The 25,868-nt window shown below is 40.1% G+C and overlaps 1 protein-coding gene across 4 annotated transcripts in view; it reads right to left on the bottom strand.

The window, feature by feature from the left end:
• The window catches only part of SOBP (sine oculis binding protein homolog), a 120,935-nt gene extending 96,072 nt beyond the window's left edge, over window positions 1–24,863 (bottom strand). Inside the window, exons 1-5 of one of the 4 annotated variants that reach the window (XM_068937960.1) lie at window positions 24,361–24,575; window positions 17,332–24,249; window positions 14,885–15,023; window positions 12,817–13,002; window positions 242–393 (exon numbers count right to left, since the gene is read on the bottom strand). In XM_068937960.1, the coding sequence (XP_068794061.1) occupies window positions 242–393; window positions 12,817–13,002; window positions 14,885–15,023; window positions 17,332–17,355 (501 nt within the window). In that variant the 5' untranslated portion in view covers window positions 17,356–24,249; window positions 24,361–24,575. Of the gene's footprint in view, window positions 1–241; window positions 394–12,816; window positions 13,003–14,884; window positions 15,024–17,331; window positions 24,250–24,360 lie in introns of all 4 variants that reach the window. The other 3 variants (XM_009676933.2, XM_009676929.2, XM_009676932.2) reach the window with 3 other exon arrangements.
• Between the last annotated feature and the right edge of the window lie 1,005 nt (window positions 24,864–25,868).

Raw genomic sequence — 25,868 nt, 5'->3', positions numbered from 1 at the left:
TTGCTTGTTTAAATTCATTGACTCTCTCAAAACCTAAGCATCAAGCTGAAGGAAACTGAAAGAAACAACGTTAGTAAAGGGTTGACAGTCCAACAGACAATACAGATGGAAAGTGGAGGGACTAGATGAAACAGAAAACAATAAAAGAAAAGCACTTTTCTATTTTATGCTAAATAAGACCCAGGCTGGGCCTGATTAAAACTATGTCTATGGAGATTACATTTTTCCTTATTTATCTTACCTTGTTTCTCTTGAAATATGCTCTTCGGCAGGCTGCAAAGCACTTCTCACTGCAGAAGCATTTCACTTCACTTCCCATACTCAGGGAATAGCGCTTGATTCCAACTTTCTGGCACCAGGCACACATTATTTGTACATTTGACACATCATCTTCTACAACAGAAATATAAGAACAACATTTACATGAGATGCAAACACCTCCTCAGACATCTGCATGCTCACTCTTAGATACTGCCAGCGCCGGCTCATCTTCTTTCTAACTTCCTCACTCTTTGAGAGTAGAAATGTGCAGGCTTATGACTACCAGTTTGTTCCTTAGGCAGCCAGTGACCTGTGCCAACCAGGCTCAGTAGATCGGCAGAGCTTCTAAGATGGCTGGAAAAGGTTATTAGCTTAAAAATGGTGCATTGCTGAAAAGCTCTGGAAGTCTTGAGAGCTTTCTAGCTTTTTTAAGAGTATGCGACTATTTATTAAATAAGTAACCAAGGCTAGAGACTTAATAACTACCGCTGCTTTCTTCTTGTTGCTTACAGTCCCTTATGGAAAGCTCCTGAGATATTCTGCTCAGCAATCTGATGACAAAATACACCTGGTACTGCACCAAAGCAGGGTTCTAACAGGAGCTCTATTTTAAAGGAAAAAAAGGAAAAGGAAATACCCCCTTTCAGTGTTATTTCTAAATACTGACTACAGTACAAAGTGGGGAGCTTTCATTTGGATTTAGCAGTCACAAAAACAGAGCTGAGCAAGAACGAGGATGCAACACTGTGGTAATGATTGCCTGGTTATTTTCTAGTTGCTATTCTCATTGGTCAGAGAGTTCTTGAGTCTCTTTCAAGATCTTCTGAAATATGTCTTATCAATATGATATGTATGCCTTCTGACACATTAAATCTTCCTTGTTATTATTACACTAGTTTGAAATTTTTATTTGCTGCCTGAATACTTATGTTAACAGCCCAATGCGGTTAGCTAACTGAAACTGTTCCCTTCACCTTTGCTCTTTGCTGCCTTTCCAGTGTTATTCATACATCTCCTTTATTTCAAAATTATATCCTTTTGGATTGACTCTATCAATTCCACTACCTGGAACTTCCAAACCCTTTTCCACTGATACTCTTTGCTGCCAACTTGTGTTGCTCAAATTTATAGTCACACTCAGCTCCCTATGTCAAATCTTTTAGAATACGGGAGTTATGAGCCTGAGGGAGGCAACAAACCGGAGTAACAGAATCTTCAAAGAAAAGAAATATCTCAGTACTGAAATATTATTGTGCTCTTTGTCTTAAAGTCCTGGCAATGCTCTTGTGTGGTCATTATTCTTACCCCCACTTCACACATGGGACAGTGAAGGGTTAAGTCTCTTAAACAGACCAATACAGTAAGTTAGTGGGAAACTTTTGACTTAAAACTCAGCATTCTTCAGTTCTCATGTCTAGTCTATTCTACAGCATGACCTTTCAGTTATAGGCATCAGTCACTGTCTAACTTCTGTTAAAAAAAAAATCCCCAAAGACTAATTGTTAAAGCAGTTCCTAGTCCATGAGCTGTGGAAAATTCATAGCTCAGAGGGTCTGTCATGTAGTCATCCCATTTCCCTATAAAGGATTTGTTTTTGAAGCTACGCTGTCATCGTTCTGTGAAATTATTGGCAAACTAAGTTTTCGCACAGTGATTTGGCTCCTTTCCCCAGCTATCATAACTCAGAACTACGTGCTGCATTTTATTCACCTTAACAGAATAAATATTGCCAGTATAGTAACTTTGTTCCTTCCACAAATTGTGTTACGATTTATAGCTACAAATAAAATTGTGCAATGCAAAAAAATGACCATTTAGTTTTAATCACACTGTACACTTTAAGCCTATATTTAAGGCTAACTCATAATATAGATTTGTGTTTAGTGCATTTTATCATTTACTCTTTAGAGTGGGATTTGCCATTATTATAAATGCTTTAATATATTGAACATCAAGGGAAATCAAAATACTTTGGCTGAAATTATCACTGGCCATCTATAGGGGTCAAAAGGCCTACTGCTGAGCTGGTTGTAATTTAACAGTCAGATATATAGGAGCACAAACTGGTGTTAATCTGCTCTTGCAGCATATTGTCAGAGTTTTCTCTCTGGGCCAGCCAGCACACCAGTCCTGGCTGGAGTGCTAACTTCCAAGAGTTCTTCCTACCATTTTTATCTTGAGCCATTTGAAGTACTAAGCTTTTAAAAAGGCACCCTGGTACAACTATTTTCACACTATGATAAACCAATTCCTTACAGATTGAACTTGCCCCTTTGAATTTACCCGGCAAGAGAAGAAAGATCCTGTGAACCAGAAGAAACAGAAAGCAACCTCTTGTTTCAGAAAACAGCAACATATATTCTCCTATTGATAAGAAGTATTTTATCTCTGGAAAACAAAAGATCTAACAGTAATCCCTTTGTAATAGTCTTCATTACTGGTGAGAATAGCTGTCATAAATGAAAAGAGAAAATTATAGAGCTGAGAAGAGAGTTCACCGGCAAAGGAGATGCTGGTGTACTTCTTTTCAAAGCATTAGGCTCTTCTGGGGCACAATTTTTAAGGAGAAGCACAGAGCACTGCCACGGGGATTCTCAGGTGTTTGTATGCATGACTTAGGAGGGGAAATGCCGTAGCTAACATTCAACTCCCTGTTCACAGACGCACATAATTCTCCCACAGATGATGAGAAAGACTGTGTTTTCAATTATATAACATCCTAGCAGCAGCAACAACTGTTTACATGACGAACCTACATTATACACTTTGCTGAGCGAGGTTATGCAGGACAGTAAGGCTTACTCCACCTCCTTTGGCCAAAGACTCCCTTTAATGTGGATCCTGGCAAGAAGAGGAGGAGACAAGGAGAGGCATCTACTCTCTTACGTTGTTGTCTCCCCATGCCCTGATCAGCAGAATTTGGCCACCACCAAAGTGGGAATCCTTTGAAGCAGCATTGCTTAACTTGTGGTCCAGGGATCTGTCAGTCAATAAACAGTGGAGAATGGTCCACAAACCATTCCCAGCTGCAGTCTGTGCCTCCAGGAAGAGAGAGCTGCTACCCAGAAGGCATCAGCAATATTCTCAATCAAAATGTTCATATTTTGAAGGAAGGAAAGGAGGAAAGGAGGGAAAGAGCTTGCCTAAATGCAAAGAACTTCAGTTATATCTCTGTACTACTCCCTCCTACCCCAGGCATCAAAAATGGTGGAATACAATATAGTCCTTTTAACAATAATAGTAATACTAACAGTAATAATAAAAGTAGATGACTCTTCCATTTAAAAGACTCAGACACACTCCTACAAAGCATTATCCCAACATAGCCAAGCAAAGAAGCCCAGAAACAGCAATACTGCAGAAGGTGGTTTAGAAGTATGTGCTTCCTGGCACAGTACACTAATATGCCACTTTTAAGTCATGGCTGCTCTTGCTGGTGTAGGTTTGCCCAAGTAAATTTTTGATGTAATTCCAGCTTCTTATAATGCAATTCATCAGATAGAAAAAGAAAAAAAATCAATATCATGTGACCAATTCCCTACTGACTGTCAGTAAGAACTCTATGCAGCACAGTGGGAGGAAATTTGCTCTACAATCAAACCCTTTCTTTCAGCCTCAAGTGAACTTGAGAATGGCAGAGAAAAGTACCCATTCTTGGTACTGGGGATAGGTACAGAGCCATGTTCAACGGCTTATGTAGTAACATATTTGGATGACAGCTGGGGACAATGATAAAGGTCCAGAGCTGATTGTGTGCCTGCCTTCCTGATACTGGTTGCAATAGAGGTCTGAGCTGAAGCTGTGAAAATATTTATTAGGGTTGTTTGATTACAGTCTATTAAGTTTAGTGACTGGAAAAAAGGCCTGCAACATTAACAGAAAAGTAATAGTCCATGTATTTCTACCATCACAATTCACAGCAGTGCGAAGCAATAACTTAAAAAAATCCATTAAGATTATGTGCAATAAGAAAAGCCAGAGGCTGGTGATTTAATTGCTTCCTTTTGCTAAACACAAACTGGAACAATCCAAAGCCAGTAATTCAAGGCTTCCCTTCAAGTCAAGATCCCTCTCACTTTTTCACAGACTTTTGTTTCATAAGGCCAAATTCTTTAAAAATCGCTTTACCAGATTCTTGCCCTTCTTGCATGAAAATGTATCAAATACTGGTATCTAGAACATTCACTAAGAAGAATCAGCAGCAAGAAAACAGGGAAGTGGAGAATTTTGAATCAAGTAGTTTGAGATAGCTTTTCTATCTTGAATTTGTTATAAACTCTTTTAGGTTAAGTCTGCACTAAGAGAACTTCTCCACAATAATTATATAGTTATACTACATCAGCAATGTACTCCTATTTTATACAGATAAACTTTTGCTGGTAGGTCCAGCTTAGCATATTGGCTTGAGTAACATAAGCTCATTCTGCCAGCATGCCCATGTCTGTCCTGTGAGCGCTTGCTGGAGCAGTTCTGTTGATGAAGACCATTGACCATCACCTTCAGGACTCACATAGCTAGGCTGACACAAATTTGTAAAGTAACAAAAGAATGTTTGCAAGTCTTACCAATACTAAGGTACAGATCATTCTCAAATGGTTAGACCAAAAAAAATTTTTTTGTTAGCAACAGCATTTTTCTTTCCACCTGGGCTGTGCCCTTATGACCTGCTCTTGCAACGAGCTTAGCGTGTGCTCAGGTTTATCACAGTTACAAAAGGTAGCAGGGGTATTCATACAGGTAAGACAAAGCAGAGTTGGCATAGAGACACCAAATAGTAACAAGAGAGTTTTCAACAGAACTGAAGAAAAAAAATGCCACTTTCTATAAGTACATCAGATAATAGAAAAATATATTCTTTCATACACAGTATAAGATCTGAAGTTCCAGCCTCTGCTTTTGTAAGTTCTCATCTCTTCCCAGGAAGAGTTATTTAGGAGTTCCAATATTGTGTTCTTCTGCCCCTTGGTTGTGTCATTACAGCTGAAAGAAATACTCCCTGCACCCACTGCACAGATACTACTCAGATACATCTCCTTATGGTTTTTAGCCTGTGTGTTTTTCATAATGAACAACGCAATAAACACAGAGTGTTTGCAGTGTTAAATCATGTTCCCAAAGGGAGCAGTTTGTATAACAAGATAAAATTATCACATTACAATAACTAAATATGCATCAGTCTAAGCATGCTTCAATTAATCATCAAAAGTTTGCACTGCCTCTTTAGGTCTTAATTAAGCAGAATGCTTGGTATTTTTTTCCTTTCAAGCCAATGTGAAGGAGCTGCAGAAAATTGTTCCTCTTAAAACCAATGAATAGCAGTTTAGGCTAATCGCTCTTATACAAAACCATAATTTGGAGGGGGAGAGGAATGAAGGAAGGCAAGGAGTACATAAGAACAAATCCATCATGTATTGCTCTGTCCCTTTATTCAAGGAAATCAGCATGGTCTATAGCGTTTAGCAAGATGATCCTAAAATCCCTAAAATTCTGGAATAAAATCCTGCTCAGTTTACTAACTTTAAGGCTGAAGCATTCTGCTAATGTTATTTTGAATTAACTGATACGTATTTTCAACTTCAATTCTAGTTTCAATAATTTGGGTGAAACTCAATGCAGGTACAGCTCTAATCCTGCAGATTATGATGTTCCCTGAACCAGTGCTCCAGAATTTTACTTTCCCCATTTCCTCGCAAGAAATTCAGCAGAAGATACTCAACTGTTCTGGCAAGAAGAAGATATTACTCCTGAAGGTGCCCAACTGCAGTACTGCAGGGATCTGCATCTCAAAGGGTACATCCACTGGACTGAGTGAGTTTCTGTGAAACCTGTACCCTGGCTCTGGCTGCACCTGTGATCTGGTAGAGAAAACATTTTTCTTTTATCTCGGCCCTCCTCGGTGTCTCCCGACGGCCCGCCTCTTCCTGGCATATCAGTTTCTTTCCACCACAGCTACCAATAGCTGTGCCTCCCCTTCTACTGCTTTCTTGTGTTTTCCTGGTTTTTCTCTTTGCTGTGTCCCACTCCTCACTTCGGCTTGTGCCTCAGCAGCTTGGATCTCAGTTTTTTCAGGTGAGTTTAAGAAATCTGCTAGAAAAGCCCTTTTGCCCCTTGCTGGGAACTGCACTCATTTCACTGGCACGTATCTTTAAACTTTTTAGCTATTTGCAGTACTGATTTGCAATGAAAAGCTGAGAAACTTCCTTTTTAAAGAAATTAAATCTTAAATAAACTGTACCATCTGCAGCATTAACGATACACGTTCACTCTTTCCACCAGGACCTGCCAGGATTTCATAATGGTTAATTCTGAGATACTCTGTGGACAATCCCGAAGTCCTAGTTTTCCACTGAAGAAAATTTCCTGCATTTGGATTTTTCATCTCAAAGTAGTTCTTGAGGTAGATGTTCCCAAGCAAGGTAGAAGTAGTTTCAATCACTTTTCTTGCATCCAACACATTTTATCTAATTAATCTCAAATTATAAAACAAAACTTCTGAGATATTACTGTAGAACCTCTCATTAAAGCATTAAAGAGCTGATTCTCTAAATAGATGGTGAGTGTGACAAATCCAAGGTACAGAAAGTACCTTGGAAAAAGTAATTACCAAAGGAAGATTAAAAAATATGGCTTACAACAGAAAGATTGTTGCAACCACAGCTCTAGAAATATCTCAGGGGTTCTGTAACGTGTTTCCTTTTAAGGGTCAGTCTCTTGAAGTTCACTAGTCGGTCGATATAGCGGAGCGTCCAAGCTCTGTTTGAAAAATTTTGTGGGGGAACCACTACTTACCTACATTTTTCTACGCAAGAGTTAAGACACATTCTCACGCATACTTCAGTAAGAACTGAACGCATGACAGAAATGAAAGCTGGCATTTAGGCAAGATTTACAGATGCAAACAAAAAAGCATCTGTTTCAGCTAATAGAGGGGGAACTCCCCGTGTATTTTTAATATACAATATTAGATTGCAAATGCAGATGTTATGATTTTCTTTTTAGCCCAAAAGAAACACTTGGCCCTCCACAGAGAACAAAAGGCCCCAACAGTACGGTGGGTCAGGCACACTGGCAACAACTGGCATTTTAAATATAGGCAATAAAAAGCCTATGATCAGTGTAAATTCGATGATGTTTCAAACTGAAAATGAGAGAGAAGTCGAAGAGTAGTGACTGTAAGATTTGTTGTGGTGGTCTTTATTAGAGAGCCAAACCTGCAGCTATAGAAATGGCAATACTGTTCAGCAGCAATTGCAGTAAGATTTGGAAAATACTGAAGCAGGATCCAGAGCATAGTAAAATGAAAGGCTCCTCAATATATAGGCTTAATTAGATCTGATAATACGGTCTTTATTTAAGGAAAACTGCCACTGGGTTATGCCTGGAATAGGATTTCTTGATAATATAGTCACAGAACCAATTCCTTAGTGAATTTAGACAGATAATCCTAGATTTCATTTTTACTGCCCTGCTAAAAACCATTTAAAAAACCTTTCATGCTTTCAAATTCCTCCAATATAATTTAAACGTTGATATAGTTTACAGCGTGCAAATTCCAGACTGTTCTTAAGGCAAGGATTCTACTTAATTCTACAAGTTGTGCAGCAGCAGCCAGTAAGAGCTCCAAGTTATTCATGTGCACTTATATATACAAAGAAACTTTAAAGTTATGTTAAGCTATAGCACAGAAAGTATCTCATCCCTTCCCACAAAATATCTAATTACTCATTTCAGTATTTGAATACAACATTTCTATGTATTTGGTGCTTTCATAGTTTTTTCCAACTTATAGGTTTACTTTACAATGTACTCACTACTGGAAATGTTTCTGTCTCACTTCTGACAAATTTTGCCTCATCAGATATAGCTTCTCGAGGCCATTCCTCCTTCCTTTTTGCTAGTTCCTCATACAATACGTGGGTTTAGTACAACCCCAACCGCTGTCATTGGGAAACCACTGAGCGAAACATGATGTAGAGGCACCGATTTGTGGGTTGGAGGATTTAAATCCCCTTTCCTTTCCCAAACGTACTCATCATCTTGTGGAAACTCTAGGAGGGAGCATTATTTTTCCTTGTACTTTTTCCTGGTAGAAAGCTCAGCCAACTGAATGGTAGCATCCTTTTTGCCTCCTCTTTCACTGCTTCCCTTAACAGTGACCTTCCCTCATACTGCAGCATAGCAGGGAGCCTAGTTCTTGTCTGTGATACTTAGAATTAACAGATGTATTCTGTACATCACACGTACACAGAAGGAAACAGGAAAGGGAATATTACTGCCAACACTCATGCCCAAAAGCTAGACTGAACAGCAGTTGTATTCCCCTACTGAGGCACTGCCATGAGGATCATGGGAGAAAGTCAACCAAAGACCGCTCTTAAATGACCAAGGAAACTGAGATGCTGTAACACTAGGAGATGCTGGGAGAAGAAGGGAACATGTTCTTGCCCACATTTAAGGAATTTTTTGCAACTTTTCTTCGACTAAGTAGTCTTTATGTTAACCTTCCTTCATCCCACGTGACAACAGCCATCCAAACTTGTTCAAGTGAAAGGGCAGAGGCACCCAGTGCTGAGATTTACTCTGTATGTCACTATGGGTGCTGCAGAATGTAAGTTAGGATTTTTGTACAAGGTACATTAGTATCATAAACCCTGCACAAATATGACAGTATTTTTATTTCTAGAGCATTCCTGGCTGCCCCATTTTCGTTCCTTGCTATTTCAATTCAGTTTTTTTATTGAAAAGAAATACTTTCTTTATGCTCCTTTGCAGAAAAAAAAAAGAATGCTCTAACACTTAGCAGAAGATATGTTAATATTCGTATTAGTTGCAATCGGTTGTATTTGAGACTAACCTGGAAGATCACTCAGAATCTGCTGTTCAGAGTAGCAGTTAAGTGTAGCTACCAGCCTGCTGGGGAAGAAGGAAGGGTTTTAGCCACAAGGAGACTATTACCTCAGTTCTCTGGAGACTGCTCTGGCTTCCTATTTGCTTCCAGATGCAGGTCAGATTGCTGATATTGACAGATAAAGCCCCATTTGGTTTGGATGGTGCCTGAGCTTGGTCTACCTGCTTAGTGGTTCAGGTAAGCTGGTGTGCTCTTGTGGACAGTCTCCAGATCTGAATAACTGGCAGCAGAATATTCTTCATGGAGGTTTCTCACGTCTGGAATTAACATCCTCCACTGATGTGCCGCTAACCTGAGTCTCTAGACAGACAATGCACCACACAGGGTCCATGTGTTTAACTCAAACTTTTTCTTTAGGGGTAACTGTAGGGTACTGCAAAGACAGAGTGCCTTTAATAGAGCCGTTAATATTTGGTCAGATAGCAGTCTAATGTTTTCTAGGTTTGTATAAGCAAAATTTTTACCTAATGTTTCATTTGACTAAAAAAGAAAGCTAAACCACTTGGAAATAAATTTTAGTCACACTATTCAAAATGCTTTGATTTTCAAAGAGAAAAAATGCTATGCTGTAAGACAAGCATGAGGGAAAAAATGTATTTTTGTTAACTATTCAGTGTTTTAGCATATTCATTTAAAATCTGAGTGCACGTAGGACACTGTTCAAAGTTTTCCAGAACACTCACGGAAGATTTGGTCTGAAGAAATCTTTTGTGACTGCTTCCTAGATAAAGTTCAGGATCAGTACACCTTCCTCCTCCTTCTCAACCTGGCAGCTATTTCAGATACAAAGAATAGTATCTACATCCTAGAAGATCCTGTTTCCTTGGCTTCCTGACTCTCTTTTTGCCTCTTTTTTACCTTCCTAATCTCTGCATTTGCTACATTAGTGCACCTTACAGAGTACCCTGCTTATTTCTCCCTTCAGGCTCCTGTGAGCATCTCCAGTGCTCTGCTCTTTCTCTTCTCCCTCTCCATCTTATCTGTATAGAATCTTATCTGAAAAAAGTATTCAATTCCCTGTCATTCATGTTCATGATCTAGGTATCATTTTTGACTGTGGGTGTTCCTTTTTGAGCTTTATTTAAATCTGGTAGACTTTTTACCCAAGCAATATTGCAAAGCTTTCCCCACCCACAAAGCCTGGACTCATCTAGACTTTCAGCATCTCACATCTCAGTCACTGCAATGTGTTACTACACAGTAACCTTGCCCTACGGATGTCTACTCAAAATGTGGCTGCGAAGGTCCCTTTCTCTGCCCAGTGTTTTAAGCTTTGTCTTAGACTCTTTCCACCCGCTCCCTTCTGTTCCCTTTCCTCACTTACTAACTCAATCAAATATAAGCTGCTTCTCTTCTTTGGGCAGGCCATTCATAGCCTAGCTTCCCCACGTTTAAAATGCTGACTTTCAGCGTTAGTGCTCAGTGATGTGAGTCTTCTTCATTTGCCTGTTCAGTACAAATAAGCACCTTTGTGTTGTTTCCCAAGCTGCCCCTTATGCTTGTCAGGCACTCCTAGAAAACATCCCCAAAGTTATCCTGCTTTATATTGCTCTGAAGAGTTCTGCTTTGATGCAGTGCCTGCAAAACAGTGTCAAAGTGCAGTGCCAAGACCACTGTCTCTCATCTCATGCTGGCTCTCCTGGTTCCTTTGTACTCCCTCTTCTGCTTGCATTATTCACCAGTTGTTTCTTTTCCTATACTTAACTGCAAGCTCTTTGGGGTGATCATGATTAGGGCTTCTACGCCCTATAATGAAACAAAACAATTATTACCGAGGCTTATTGCAAACCCTACAATGGTTGTGGTTCTTTTTCCCCTTCAGGCCTCCCACGCTTCACTCTCAAAAACAAGGGTGAGATAAATATGCTCATCTGCTCAGCAGTCATGGTAATCTAGTGCTCACTACTGATCATGGCATAATATCAAAGAAGGTAGACATTATGCGTTCATATCCTTTATGTAAGTAAAACAATGATATTCATTATAAAGTAATGAAGTAAAATCTCAAAGCTCAAAAATACTTATGAAAGGCCTCATCTGAATATTAACTTTACTGGTACATTTGAATACTAGAACACACACGTGGTAGGTGGATGTGCAAAGAACAGAAGGGCAGTTGACTTCACCATGGTTCCCCCGTGTCTTCTTAACTACTGTTGAAGTAATTTGTTTTTCTCCTTCATAATTCCATCTCCTCCTGCTTGTTAGATGTCATAAAGATCCAGTACCTACTGCAGTTTGCACAATTCATGTCATAGCCCTGTGCTCATAGACCACAGATTCAGCATTGTGAATTCATTCATGACTCTGATTAGAGGAGAAAATAGCTTGAGATGACACAAGCCCCTTCATTAAAGCTTTAGGGCCAAATCAACAACAGCTGAGGATCCAGCCCATATGGCCCGAGATCTTTAGCTGGGTAAAGGCTAGAGAAATGGGCCCAAATAGCTTTGGTAATTAGCAAATATTGTACAAAATATATCAGAAGTCTTTGGCAAGGAACATATATCAGGAAATATTTGAAAATTATTCATAGCATAATAGTATGCTTCTTTGGAGATAACACCATATAGCATTAACATAATTTGGGGGAGAGGGGATAACTGTAATCCATCTGTCAAATGACTGTCAACAAGCAAACGGTTTATCACACCAATCAGTGCTTTACAGGTAACTTTTGTAAATGTAATGAAGGGCAGAGAAGACCACTTAACGCTCAGGATTTGATCTTACAAGCTGCTCTGCCACTGTAGACATATTCTCCTGCCTGGTGGGGACTCTTTAGCCAAACTGCCTTCCTGTGTGCAGGGAGGTAACATTCTTTATTATAGGTCACTCTATATTCCCTTGTGCTTCAGTCACTTGAGCATTCGGGAAGACACCCAGCAACTCCTGTGGAAGCAGGACTGAGCATGCTGCTACCTAAATTCACCAATTATTGCACTGGGCACAACAGTAAATAACAACATAGCAAATAATCACCCTAGCGTAGCCACAAGAGTTACTTTCATAGATTACGGTGAGCAGCATGCAGTGTGCAATAAAACATTTTTCACACAAACTCTGAGGAATGCCATATTATAAAAATCTCTCCTGATAAAAATCTAATGAAAATGTAGACAATTTCAGTGAAGTCTCCTGGGTAGAGTACAGATCATATTAAACCCTCAAGAGACAACGGTCAGGGATTTCAATAGAATCAAGAGACAGTTTTCCCAGGATGAGCTTGTTAACCTGATATAGAGACATGATATTGATTTGATGGTTTTGTCTCTTTTACTGTTGCTTTGTGGAGCCTATTTTTAATTTAACCATCTTTCACTAATTTATATAAAGGCTTTATTCATCAAAACCAAATAATTTGTTTAAAACACATGTTGCTGAAGTGCTGAGGGAGTAAAATCCAGCATGCAGTGTCACAGCAGCAGAAGTACGTACGCAGACTGTTGTCATTGTATTTGCAAAAGTTTTTCAAAAATATTAACAAAGAAAGTGACTCTCACTCAATTTTAAAGTTCCCTGTAAGAGTACAGTGATTGGTTTTTAAGAATTTTGAAATCAAAACTTTTTCAAATAAGTCATAACCTAGCAAGTTCAGGATAGGTGTCAATGGTAGTTATTATTTTAAAATATTGATTATGATTTACCTGCTGGTGGCTTTATGAAAGGTGGTGGAATTAATGGGACAATAATAGGTACATTCCCATGATCCTTTGACCCTGCTGGTGAGTCTGAAAGTCCGTTTCCCGTGGCAAGCCCTGGGTAGCTTGTGTTTATATTGTATGGTGAAATAACACTGTCCTCAGGTAATTTTGGTTTTGGCAAAGAATTTTCTGCAAAACACAGAGAACACATTGTACAGTATGACAAAAACATTTCTTAGATGCCCCTAAATATTTGCTCCAATCTGTTCATTAAATTACTTACTCTAATTCAAGCAGAGTGCACAAAAAAAAGAATATTTTCTTAAATAAATGGATATTTTCCAGCATTCTTCAGAAATATTCCTTTTTTATCAAAATCACATTAAACACAACTACACTTGAAAGGGGGGAGGGGAATTACTTTGTCATACATGCCTTTAGTATACCTGATTTAATCAATGATACCCTATTCCTGTTCTTTACATCCACTGTTTTCATGGTGATCACACACCACATAACTTCGCTAACTATGCAAGAAACATAAACTGAAAAATAAAAGAGCTCCTAATTCTCCACCAATAATATGGTAAGTAGTAGTAATGGAAAGTATTTAAACAAAAGAACAAAATACTGAAATTACAGCAAAGCGTGTACAGAATAGTGACAGTTATGATTGTAATTCTTTAATCCCAAATCACCTCAGGATTCTTATTTATAGGAATTCCTCTAATGCCCTTCCATTAGCTAAGGGGCAGGAATTCATTCTTATCATTCTCTCTCCTCCCAAGTCACAGGAAAAGAAAAGTACTTTCTCTCCCACAGACTGTATACACCAAAAATTTCTACCTGGCACAGGTATTTGACATCTTTGTTTGGTACAAAAAACATATGATGTGTATCATGTGTCTATAACAAAATTATGTCACAAATTTCATTGTTCACAGATTGTATCCACAAATCATCCATCGTAAGATCTATTTATTAAAATATGGATAAATGAATCACATTACAACATAAGAACAAGTTTCTTCAGAGGTGACTTAAACATATTACATTTTCAGCGAAATGCAAATATTGATCACCAAGGTCACTATACAACTAACAGGCTGCAAACATTCAATTTTAACACAATTGGATTGTTTCACCTTACCTCCAATTTGTTCACGTTCTATCTAGCCACCTCTCCTTCAGAACTGGGCTTTCTAGTATCGCTACTCATTGCAACACTCACTGAATACAGTGCAGCTGCTTGCCATCAGAAAGAAATCCCAAATGCTCCTGGCCATAAATGCAGTAAAAAGTGGCAGTCCAAGAGTGTAAAAGCTTCTGCAATTTCCTGTCTTTACCTCATCTTTGAGAAACTCTTGTTGGATAAGTCAAGATCCAGCAATTTCCTACTCTTTTGCTGTGTTCACAATGTTTCTTCTTTTTGCTCTGATCACAAGTCCCTATCCACTTGCTGTGGCTGAAGAGTCAAAAGGTAGCAACTGAACTGCTGCACAAAAAGACTGAATCCCACTGTTTACATTTGGAACAGTTACACTACATGAAGATCCAGTAATGTCTCAAACAAACTCCACCCCTTGAAAACTCCTAAAGCACTTGTAGAATACAATATATTACAAACCTTGTTAAGGAACGTTTTATGAATGTTCATGATGATTCTTACATGCATTGTGAATAATTCAGTTCAAAATCTTCTGGTCTATTAAAAAGCCTTAGGCCAAAAGCATTAGTTTTATAAGCATAAAGGTTCCTTAAATTCCAATCGCTAAGCAAACACTCCCTCTTTTTCCAGGTGTGAGCAGCTTATTGGTATCATAGGTATATGACTTTCAACTGACTCACAACAGGTATTATCGTGAAGATATACTAGTGCCTGCTAACAGCCATTTTGTTAAATGACTTCCCTTGTAGTCTGTTGGCTTCCTCTTAGTAGAAGGTACTCTCAGATATTTTTATTTAAATCAGCCACAAAATAAGCAGCAGAACTTGATTCCTAGTCCATGCCAATTCAGATAGGGTGGGATGTTAACCCTTCTTTGCACAAAGAAACATTAAATGTCATTACCTTTGAGAACAGAAATGTGCTGTCGGCTTTCCCCATCTGCAGAGTAGTTCCTGAATTCAATATCCTCTCCATCTTTCAGTTCAACCTTATCATAACCATACCAGCCAAGAAGCTCATTCATAGTATTTTCTGCAAAGTTCTGAAAGAGAAAAATTACCTACTTATTTATGTAATCAATAATCATTTGGAATGAAGGGAGGACTGCATAAATCGAACTGTATCTATGCTACACTAGGAACTGCCAGGTTGGTGCCACCTCCTCAAAGACTAATGTTCATTTCATAAGTCAAGTGTATAAAGTGTAATGCATTTAAATCTCAGACTGGCACATGTAATTATGACAAAGACTCATACATCTGTAATTTAAAGAAAGCAGAAAAGAGTTATTTATTACTTTTGCTCTGGCATTCAATGTCAGGAATATTTTAACATATATTCATTGCAAAAAAGAATCTGTGTTACCATAAAATATTTAAGACTGCAGCAAGAAAATAACAGAAAACTAAGGGTCTTTTTTTCAGCTAGCAGTTAATTAATCTTACTGTGCTACAGTCTTTTCAGATGGAGTAGGTCACTGGCACAACTACAGTTCCTTGAGGTGCACATGAACCAAATCAAATAGAATCACAGTGAAGACATTTTTCCTCAAAGTTATAAACCCTTGCAGAATCAAGGCCCTTAAAAAACTCTATACCATGAAAGCATTTTACCATAATGTTTCATAGAAAAATCTATCATATTTGTTTAAGATGACCTTTTTCAGTTTTGCTATATTTATTTTCAAAACAATTTCCAAGCAGCAGTGTGGTTACATTTTATGCTTGCATGGAAACGCAAAATATGGAACATGACTGACATAAGTCTCAAATTCTATTAAAAAGCATGTCCTCTAGGCCATGTATCAAAAATGTTTCTATAGAAAATACTCACTACTGGGCCATGAGATTTAGTAGACCAAGTTAAGAATTCTGCAGCCAGGCAACAAAGCTTTGTTAAACTGAATAGCGTCATGGAGCTATGGCTTATAGGTTTGGGACCTATGGAATGATAACTGGCTAATGAATTATTGTCACTGTAAAAATCAGTTTAAAGTAATATGACAAATACAAAATGAAATGAAAAAGCCATGAACAATGCGCCTTTCAATTTGATCTCTCTATTTTTTATTATCACTCTTTTAAAACAAATTCAAAACTTCATTTTATTGTAAGATCTTGACACCTAAAATAAAGATCGTGATAAGCAGTCTCCTGTGGCTCTGGAGTCCAGCATAGAAATGAGAAAAACGTGATACCAGTTCAAAACAAATAGCATACATCAAATTTACAGGTTGCCAGATTCTGTCTAGTAACTGCACTAGCTTAATTTTTGAGTGGGAACAAGTGTAATGATAGAACACAGCAATTCTCAAGGCATTTAAATAAACAAATAAATAAAATTCATCAGATCATAATTGCTTCAGAATTCAAAGCTACCACAGACGCTCTGCCCCGAAACATTAGAGAGCGGCAGCACTGCTCCTGGCTCATTCATCACACCAGATTGCATAGGTGTTCCTGTCAGTCAAGGAGTGTTGTAAAGCAGCTATAAGCAACAAACACAAGCAATTTATACTCTTCCTACAGTATCACCACTGCAATTGAGCTGTAAACATACATTTCAGGAAAAAAACAAAACAAAACAAAACAAAATCCCACAACAGACCTGTGGAGCATCAATTTCCCTGTTTTTTCCCCTTTCACTTTCATTGGACCTCCTGCTGGAAGACTTGATTCTGTGGCTGTTCTGTGCAGCACTGAACGGCCAGAAAACAGCATTGGTCCACATCTCTGTCTAGTTTCAGCATAACAAACGCGACAGCCAGTTATGTCTGAACTATATCACACTATTACAGTTTGCAACAAAGAGTACAATGCGATGTAGTGTGGCTAATATCTATACTATTTAAATATACTGAAATACTCATTTTAATAGATGCAGTTTGGGGACTGTTTCCAGTACCTGATTTGGGACATTTTATGAGGTTTTGTTTGTTATTTACTCTTTTAGAAGACTTCTCCCTCAACACTGAAACCCCAAGTGAAAAGGTCTAGAGATGGGAAGCGAAACCCCACCAGTGCAGTTTACCCAGAATGAAGCATCTGACCTGAAGGGGTCCATGGAGTCCCAAAGGAAAGCTGTGCCAACTTCCCCTGGTTTGCTAAATTTCAGCTGTGGAGATATAGCCCTAGAGATTAATCTAGCAAGGTGGAGTCCAATTAACAAAGTCTGCCTAACTTGAACCTCATGCAACCCAATTAACTGAGTAGCTCTAAATTTGCCTCCCGTGGATGCTTTGCGTTTATTTGTACTGTTGATCAACTCACGCAGTGAGTAATTTCTAATTAAGTTGTCAAGGAATACGTAAGCTAGGCTTTATATATTTATTCTTTCCTACAAAGACATACATGTTTATGCAACTTAGTATCCATCTTCAGAATCTAGTCAACATGATAGTTGAGTTTGTAATGGCACAAAGTTTGACTAGCTTTCAAGTCTCTTTTTACTGTCCATGACGACTGGTATACAAAAATAACAGCTGTAATGACAAAAGTACGTTGGATTTAGAAATTAGTTATAACAGAGACATGACTCCTTTTACAAAAAAAAAGTCCATGGGGTCTTTGCTATTAAATTCAATGAGAGTAGGGTGAAGTCACATATTAGTGGTAACAAAAGTAAGTATCTTTTTACCATAATGATTTCTTAACAAGGACGCTTGAATTAAAAAAAAAAAAATTATAATAGGAAAGACAAATGAGGAAGGAGATCATTTTTAATACTATTTTATCAGTGGCTAAAGGCCAGGGCTTCATTGCAGAGCATATTGTACATACCAAAACCAAAAGGATGACCTTATCCTTAACAAGCTGATAGTCAAAGCTGAGAGATGTTATTTTCTTCCACACTAATTCTCACGCATGCGAAAAGCATCCACATCCAAACAACTACATTATCTTTCTTCAGACCCCTGATTAAAATGCCCCTTTGCAGCGATGTCTAACATCCTTTGAGTCTAGATGATAGTCACACAGGTCATATGCTCAAGCTCTTCGCCTGATGCTGACCAACATTATTTCATTGCTTCCTTATATTCTTCCTTCCTTCCATTTCAATATTAGCTCCAGTCTGAGCGGATTCAAGATACGGTAACATGATGGGATTTGTAAAGATCTGTGTGGTGCCAACAGTCAAAAATACAAATAATAACGTGAGGCGATTTTTTCTCTGTGTGGATTAGAAAAAAAAAAAAAAAAGCCCAGCTCTTGATGAAGTTACAGGAAAGGAAGTAGGACAATTAGTATACAGCCTGTACACGCAGAGCAGAGGCTCAGTGACAGATAGACTATGTTCAAAGCCTTAGTGAAAGGAAAGGTGACAATTGTTAACTACAGTGCTTGAAAAAAAGCAAGAATGCAGGACCTGACATTGGAGCAGGAGAGCAGAAGATGAAGAAGCCTAGAGAGGAACCAGCTGAACTGAGAGACAATAGACCTGCCAAAGCCAAAGGAGAACAAGATGTGCAGATGATCAGAGGGAGGACGCGAATGAGTTGTAATTCTAAGCTCTTGCAGAAACAGGACAGCAAAGGCATGAATGAAGCCAGCCCATGCTTTGTTTCAGACCCAGTTGCTGCAAGGACGCAGAGGGTGTGCAGGACAGAGGCTGCCAATCCAACTCCACAGCCTTAGCAGAGGCCTGAAATGATGTGACCACCACACCAGGGAAAGACTTGCTGATCATCAATAACATCCCTATTTAGCAATTACACTGATCAGCTGGAATCCTTGAGCCCAAAGAGAATCCTACTAAATGCAGATGGAGTCCTGCTAGGGGTCAGGAAACAGTGCCAATGGACTTCATTCCAAAATTATAGCACTGAACCTAATGTCATCCCTACTAGGATGCTCAACCTAGCATCCCTCCCAGGAATGCTCAACATCCCAAGAGACAAAGCCATGCCTCTGCTCACAGCATGAATCAACGTCAGAGCTGAGAAGATGAACAACAGAAATCCTGCCTCGTCCTTCCATACTCAAACCACTACATCACATTTGGTCTCTTGTGACTACGCCAAGCAGCCAGATTGCCAAAGCTTTGGTAGAAATATTGATAGCCTCTTCAGCTGCAATTGCAAGTGCACCAACACAGTCAGTTAACATACCAGCAACCCACCAGAGCCAAGTCTCCTGCAATACTTTAGCTGACAGTGCAGGTGTGCAGCTGCGTACTATCGCAGGGAACTTCCAGGGAATTCACTGCAGTTGCAACAGAATTAGCTCATCTTTGCCAAAGAAATTGGCCTTAAAATGCTCTAGTGCTCCAGTGGCCCCAGTTACATAGAACCGCCAAAGTCCTCAGTTCCTATTAAACAGCCATTCTTTTTTGCCCCCTGCTAAGTCCCAAACCGCTTAAAACCACTGGGGGCAAGGTGTAATTTGCATGTTTTAACTGTATGATTTCTCTGTTCTTGTACTACACAGAAATATCCTCTCTCCTGGAAGAGCCAGGAAGATAACTAACCAACTATTATGCTGGTTGGTATTTTGACTTGAATTTGCTTCCTATTCACAGGAAAAAAAGGAAGAAGAGTATGTTGATTTGCCAGACTGTGGTTTCTTTCCTACTTATATGCTAGGCAGTAAAAATATAATCACATTTATTTCCTTTTCAAGGTTAATTTCATTGTAACAGCACACCTATGGCTTGATTTTTACATTACAATGCATCATTTTCCCAAATTTTCACTAATTAATATGCTTTGAAGCTAAACCATGCTTCTGTTTCCATTTTATGCCTCTTGCCTTTCTTCTCTATGAACCTTATTCACAGGGGGCAAGGCTTGGCTTCACAGAACGAGGCCTGGCAAACACGGAGGCAGGAAACACAAAAAAGAATGAGTCTGTCAGACTCATTTTCTTCTAAGTTTTACTGCTGAATGTTTATTTCAGATTTTGGAGGAAGTACAGTGGCTCCATTCCATTTCCTTGCATGCATAAGCCACTGGGTGCTTAGTCCCACAAATTCACTTTTTACCTCCACTGCATAGAGGAAATAAAAATGTTTTATTGTCGATTTTTTTTAAATCCAGCCCTCACTTTCTTTGCTCATTTATGCTATGCTGTCGCCATATTGAATTTTATAATCAGACCCTTTTGCTATCAAAAAGTAAATTGTCTTGTTGCTTTAATTTCCTTTGCCCTACTGCATATACATTCATTTCTATAATGTGGGCTTATCCACTTAGTTTGGATAAGCATTTATATAATGCACAGGTAGGTGAGGCTCCCTGTGCAGATAATGCAACTCCCTTTTGCAGCCATACCACAAAACTACTTCCCTGCAGACTTTGCAAAAAACAAAAAACAAAAAAAAAAAAAAACACCCACCTCAGAATCCTGAAATAGTACAATTGATAAAGTCTGTCTGCTTTTTCACTTTTACAAACACATTTTTTTCGCTTTTCAGGAGAGAAGGGAGGAGTTTCCTTGAAATCTTTTTAACGTTCACAGCGATCTGGCTCATTCCAAGTGCAGTGCTGCTATGTCTGTTTCAGTGCTTTCCTAATTTTGACAGTGGTACTTTTAAATGCCAAATAGGGAATATTAAAAAACTAAACTGAATGATCTTCTGATGAGTTTACTATTAAGCTATAACAGATGGAGCTGTCTTAAGCTTTAAGCATCAGGAACGAAACCCAATTTTAGATACAAATTAGTTATTGAGAATATTTATAGATGGTAAACTCCTTGGGCACATGGAGCAGCCCTGTGAAACTAGAGCACAGATTAATTGCTAGCTTTTCAATTGACAGAGACTCTAAATATGCAGATACATTGTCTTGTTTTTTTGAAGAGAGTTTTCAGTAAAACATACTTCATGTAACTTCTTAAATTTATTCCAATGTATTTCACAAAACTGCAAAGCACCTAGCTTTCACTGTTGAATGGCACGGCTGTCTGACAGTAGGATGGCATATGGAAATTGAGGAGGGATGGATGTGAAAAATCATCACTGAGCACTTCATAAGTGCTTTCATCAATTAAACTGTAAAAATTAAGTTAGTTTTAACATAGTATCAGATTCTCTGATTATGCTAGCTTTGGATGTATTAGGTGTTCTATTATACACCAAAAAGTGAGAAATTCCACTACTTAATTTGAGAATAACTATCTGCTATTCTTCCAAAGTGTGAGATGAACAATACTACCTCTGAAAATAACTGGAAGGCACAGTCTGAAGGAGGAAAGGGAAAAGAAAGGAAAAAATAAAAGTAAAAAAAGAGACTGTGAAGGTCACAGCAAAACAAAACATTTCCTCCTGAATATATTTTCATTGAAATGTAATACCGAAAAACTGTGCAGAGTCATGTACTTTTGCACACAATGTTGTATCAAATTAAAATTTGTTATAACCATCATGTACATTAGGTTAGTGATAACAAAAATGTAACTTAATATCTGGCATAACGAAACAGCAAGCAACGTGAATTTCCAGTCATGTTAAAACTGAGCTGTAACACTACTGTTGGAACAGACCAAAACCAAGCAGCTCAGGTTTTGTGATTGTTCTTGAGTAAATATCTGACTATATCAAACAGCAAATCTTGAAGGAAGTCTCTGTGATGAGGTAATTTTATTGCTCATTCATAGTGCCTTGCATTTGCTGTACTTAAAATAGACACTTGTACCAATGGCCTTTTTATTACCCGAAGGAAAAAAAAAATCACATATACACCCGTCCTTTTTCTTTCTGCTAGCAAAGGGAAGCAATTCGATCCAACGTGGGCTGAAACCTGAGTAGGTCACTGTACACCATGATAAAATTCCCTAATCCCTGAGCCAAATTTCCCTGAGGGGGCCCTCCTACTTCTCCTTCACTTTCCAAGCTGACTTTTCCATTCCCTCTCTCGTCTTTTCCTCCCCTTCATCTCTTTCATTTCCCCTACCTTAAAGCCTTGATATCTGATCTGCTGCTGATACTCAGGTTACAGTTTTTACAGCTTAGGCTGTCTATTGCTGTATACATTCCTTTCTTTCTGCTCTGCCGTGATTACTTACCAGAGCTTATTTTACACTGGTCCAGATGAAAGCAGTTCAGATGAAGGGAAACAGCCAGGCTGTTTGAACATTACAGATATGGACCTACACAAGGGCACATTGTGTTCTCTGTCATTTTGTTGCAAACATTTTATACAATGTAACCAAGTTGTTATGTTATTGTATTCCTCAGGTTTATAGGAAGAACAACTAGACATCTTAATTGACTAGGAAATAAAAAGAGTGAATGATCTTCACAGGTTTTTAATTTTGTCAACAAGCTAAAAATTCAAACAACTTTTTTTTTTTCCTCCATGGATTCTAGCAGTCAACTGCCCTACTGAAAATGCAGTCTCCCAGCATAGCGCAATAGCATAGACTACATTGTAAGGTGGCCTGTGTTTTGTGAAAGGGTCTGCCACCAGCTATCTCATTCTCAAATGGAAAACATATCAGTTCAAAATGCCATTTCTATCCATCCATAGCCTTTAATAATTAAGTCAGCTGAACTCTTGAGGTTTGTAACATTAAGCAGCTACAAATGATTAAAAAAGAGACACTCTCTACGTGAAGGTTAACATCAGTGCTTAATAGCAAAGCATTAGTTTAAAATTGTGTAATTTTTCTCCTTCACACAATGTTGTTTTTGTTTCTTCCTCACCCTTTCAGACAAACATCTGTTATACTGTAGAAGAACAACTATCTCCCAAACCGCTGAGTGTGCCTGCAGCCAAAGTAAACAAAACAAACCCAGAGGATCCAGCACAGTCAGCCTTTATATCCAGCCAGGATAACATTTCACATGTTTTGATTAAAATTAGCTAATTTGTAATTCTAGAACCTATGAAACGTAAAAGCTGCAATCCATATAGATCACATTAAGCAAAGTTCTAAGGGGCAAATGCCCTATACTACAGATCTTTGCAGTCCTCAAAACTACGTGAGGTTACAATAAGCAATTATGGTTATTATCCGGTGCCTGTACAGAACCCTGTCCAAAACCAGAATGTGTCATATATCTCACAAAGAATAATAATGCTCTTTGGGACTCGAAACTAGTATAGTTTGTTTCTGAAGAGATGCACTGATACGCAAGGCAGCAGCAGTATATTATTTTGTTCCTTCCGTTCATACTACCCTTGCCCACCTTTCCCATTCTGACATGCACCGAGCTGTTTCCACATTCATTACCCAGGCAGCACGAGCAAATGCCTGCCTTAAGCAGCAAAGGACACCTATCTGGAATCAGTGATGTGTAGCAGAGGAGCAGGGGGAGGAGACTCTGCATTCCTGTTTAATTTTACAAGGGGAGGTCAGGGCTCCCAAAAGCAAAGATACTTTCAATATACATAGCATATATTTACATACTTGCCGACATACTATGCGAATGTGTGACATTTTCTAAGCAATCCTCCACTTACAATTAGTTTTTTAATAAATGACATATTTAAAGTAAATGATAGCAGCTTTATCATATAACCAAGCTATACTGGTTTAATTACTTCATATGAGCATTAAACAATAACAACAAGTTCAGCCAAAGTCTCACAATCGACTGCTCACAACTTTTGGGAATGAGAGATGTAACATAAACAGACGTAGAAGGGGCGTGCAAAACAGGCGCCAAAAAAAAAAAAAAAAAAAAAAAGGACCAGTTAAGCCTGGAGCAGAGACCTAACGATAAAAGAAGTCCTGAAATATGTTTTTGTGAAATCGCAACCATCCTAACATCTGGAGCGGCTGCCTCGGGCGCTACCTCCGGAACGCAGCTGGATTGGCACCGCTTCCTATCAGACAGGACAGCCCTCCAACCGATAAATACACTTCTATCAAAAGCAGCCCTCGGACAGCTACCTTTCAACAACACCTCTCTGCTGGTTTGATCAACTGTGAAGTGAAGCATGTAAACCAGAGGAGGAGGCGAGAAGGAAAAGGAGAGAAAAGGAGTCTCTGCGCTTAAGTACAAGAATGATGTGCGGCTCAGACCATAACATTTCACTTTGACAATTTAATTACACAGTTGCAGCTCGCTACTGAAAAAGGAGAGAAATACAGTGTTCAAAAGAGGTCCCTTTCTTTCCCAACTTTAGGGCTTCCCAGCTACCTGAGGGGATTGCTATAGAAAAAAACGCTCATCACTAGCACCCAGGGAGCTTAAAAACCCAATGAGGGAGAGTTTTTTAAAAAATAAATAAATCAAAGCTGGTCAATGAACAGGATTTGCAGCCTGTGAATTCGTCTCTGTTTTCAGCCCAGGAGGCGGAGTTGAGACACATTCAGTGCATCCTACAAAAAAAAAAAAATGACAAGAGATCCTTTCTTATTTCATTTCCATGCATGGTGGAGGGGGGGGCGGGAGAGACCCCCCCTGCTCCCGTCCCCATCGCAGGCACCTACCTTCATCTCCTCATTGATCTCCCGTTTCACCGGGTGAGCCGGCTTCCTGCTCCTTTTATTTTCGGGAGGTCTCCCTTCTTTCTCCATTTCTGCCATTTTTTGCGTCTAGTTGGTGGAGATGAAATGGCTGCTGGTGTTCTTGGGGGGGTCGGCGAGGGGAGCAGCGGGGCGGGGGTGGCTCTCAGTGGTGGCAGGCGGCGCCGCGGAGGGCCCGGGGGGAGCGCGGCGGCGGCGGGCGGGCGGGGGGCGCAGCCGGGCCGGGGCGCGGGTGCCCCGGCGAGTCAGCCATCTTCTGCCTGCCCGCCTGCCTGCATGGGAGAGGAGAGAAGCGGCGCGGTGCGAGCGGCTGTGCGTATGTGTGTGTGTGCCTGTGTGTGTGTGTGTGCGGTGTGTGTGTGTGTGGTGCGTGCGTGTATGCGTGTGTGCGAGAGGGAGAGGGAGCCAGCCAGCCCCGCTCCTTCTGTGGCGCTGCTGGCGGGCTGCCGCGGAGGGGGCGGCGGAGGGAAGGGGTAGGCCGGCCTCCGGCCCGGCGGCGGGCGGAGCTTGCCGGCACCGAATCGGCCGCCGCTGCCCGCCATGGGAGTCGGGGGGGCGCCGCGCCGCGCCGAGCCGAGCGCCGCGCTGGGCGAGGGAGGGAGGGAGGGAGGGGAGAGGAGGGGGCCTGGCAGCGCGCCCCGCCCCCCCCCACAAAGCCGGCGGGGGGAGGGGGCTGCGTGCGCCGCTACACACACACGGACACACACACACACACACACTCACACTTATACGCGCTCACGCTGACACACACACACACACAGGCAGCCCGACCCCCTGGCCCGGCCCCCTCAGGCTCCCCTCAGGCGGCGGCGCCGGCCCCGCGAGGCGCCCGTCCCGCCGGCCGTTACCCGTCCCGCCGGCCGTTACCCGCCGGCCGTTACCCGGCCGCCCCGCGCGCGCCCCGCGCTGCCCCGCTGGGGCCGTGTCAGTCAAGACACGGGCGCTCTCTGAGGAGCTGTCTCTTGGCGTGCCAAGGTTTGATTGCTTCTATTTCTCCTCTTTATCTCTGTCTGGGAAGTGAGAATGAATGGTCTGATAGGACGTACTGGAGAAACGTGGTGCTGAATTACAGTACGCGCTGTGGGGGGTACGTGGATTATTCCTGGGTTGTGCTTTCCTGCTCCCCGGCAGTTCATAATTACCTGATACAACACAATATGGGGGTGTCCATTGTTCCATTAGTCAAAATTGTGATTGTGCCGGATTTTTCATTATGACTGCGGCAAGGCTTAAAATTATACCGTTTTAAGAAATATATACTTGAAAGATAAAATGTGTTCCGTGTGGGTATGAGTAGGATCTCCATAAAATCTCTGTTTAGCCTGTCAAAGATAAGTTGGTTTTGCATGCAACAATGTCTAATTTACATTCTGTGTTTCTTAAGCTTAAATCACTGACATTTCTGAGCATAAAAAGTTGAGCAGAACCCCTTTGCTCATTTTGTGACTAAAATGAGCCTTGCTTGCTTTCTT

Source organism: Struthio camelus, chromosome 3, assembly GCF_040807025.1.
Source record: "Struthio camelus isolate bStrCam1 chromosome 3, bStrCam1.hap1, whole genome shotgun sequence".
In the NCBI taxonomy this organism is placed as follows: Eukaryota; Metazoa; Chordata; class Aves; order Struthioniformes; family Struthionidae; genus Struthio; species Struthio camelus.
This window is presented reverse-complemented; position numbering and strand designations above follow the sequence as displayed.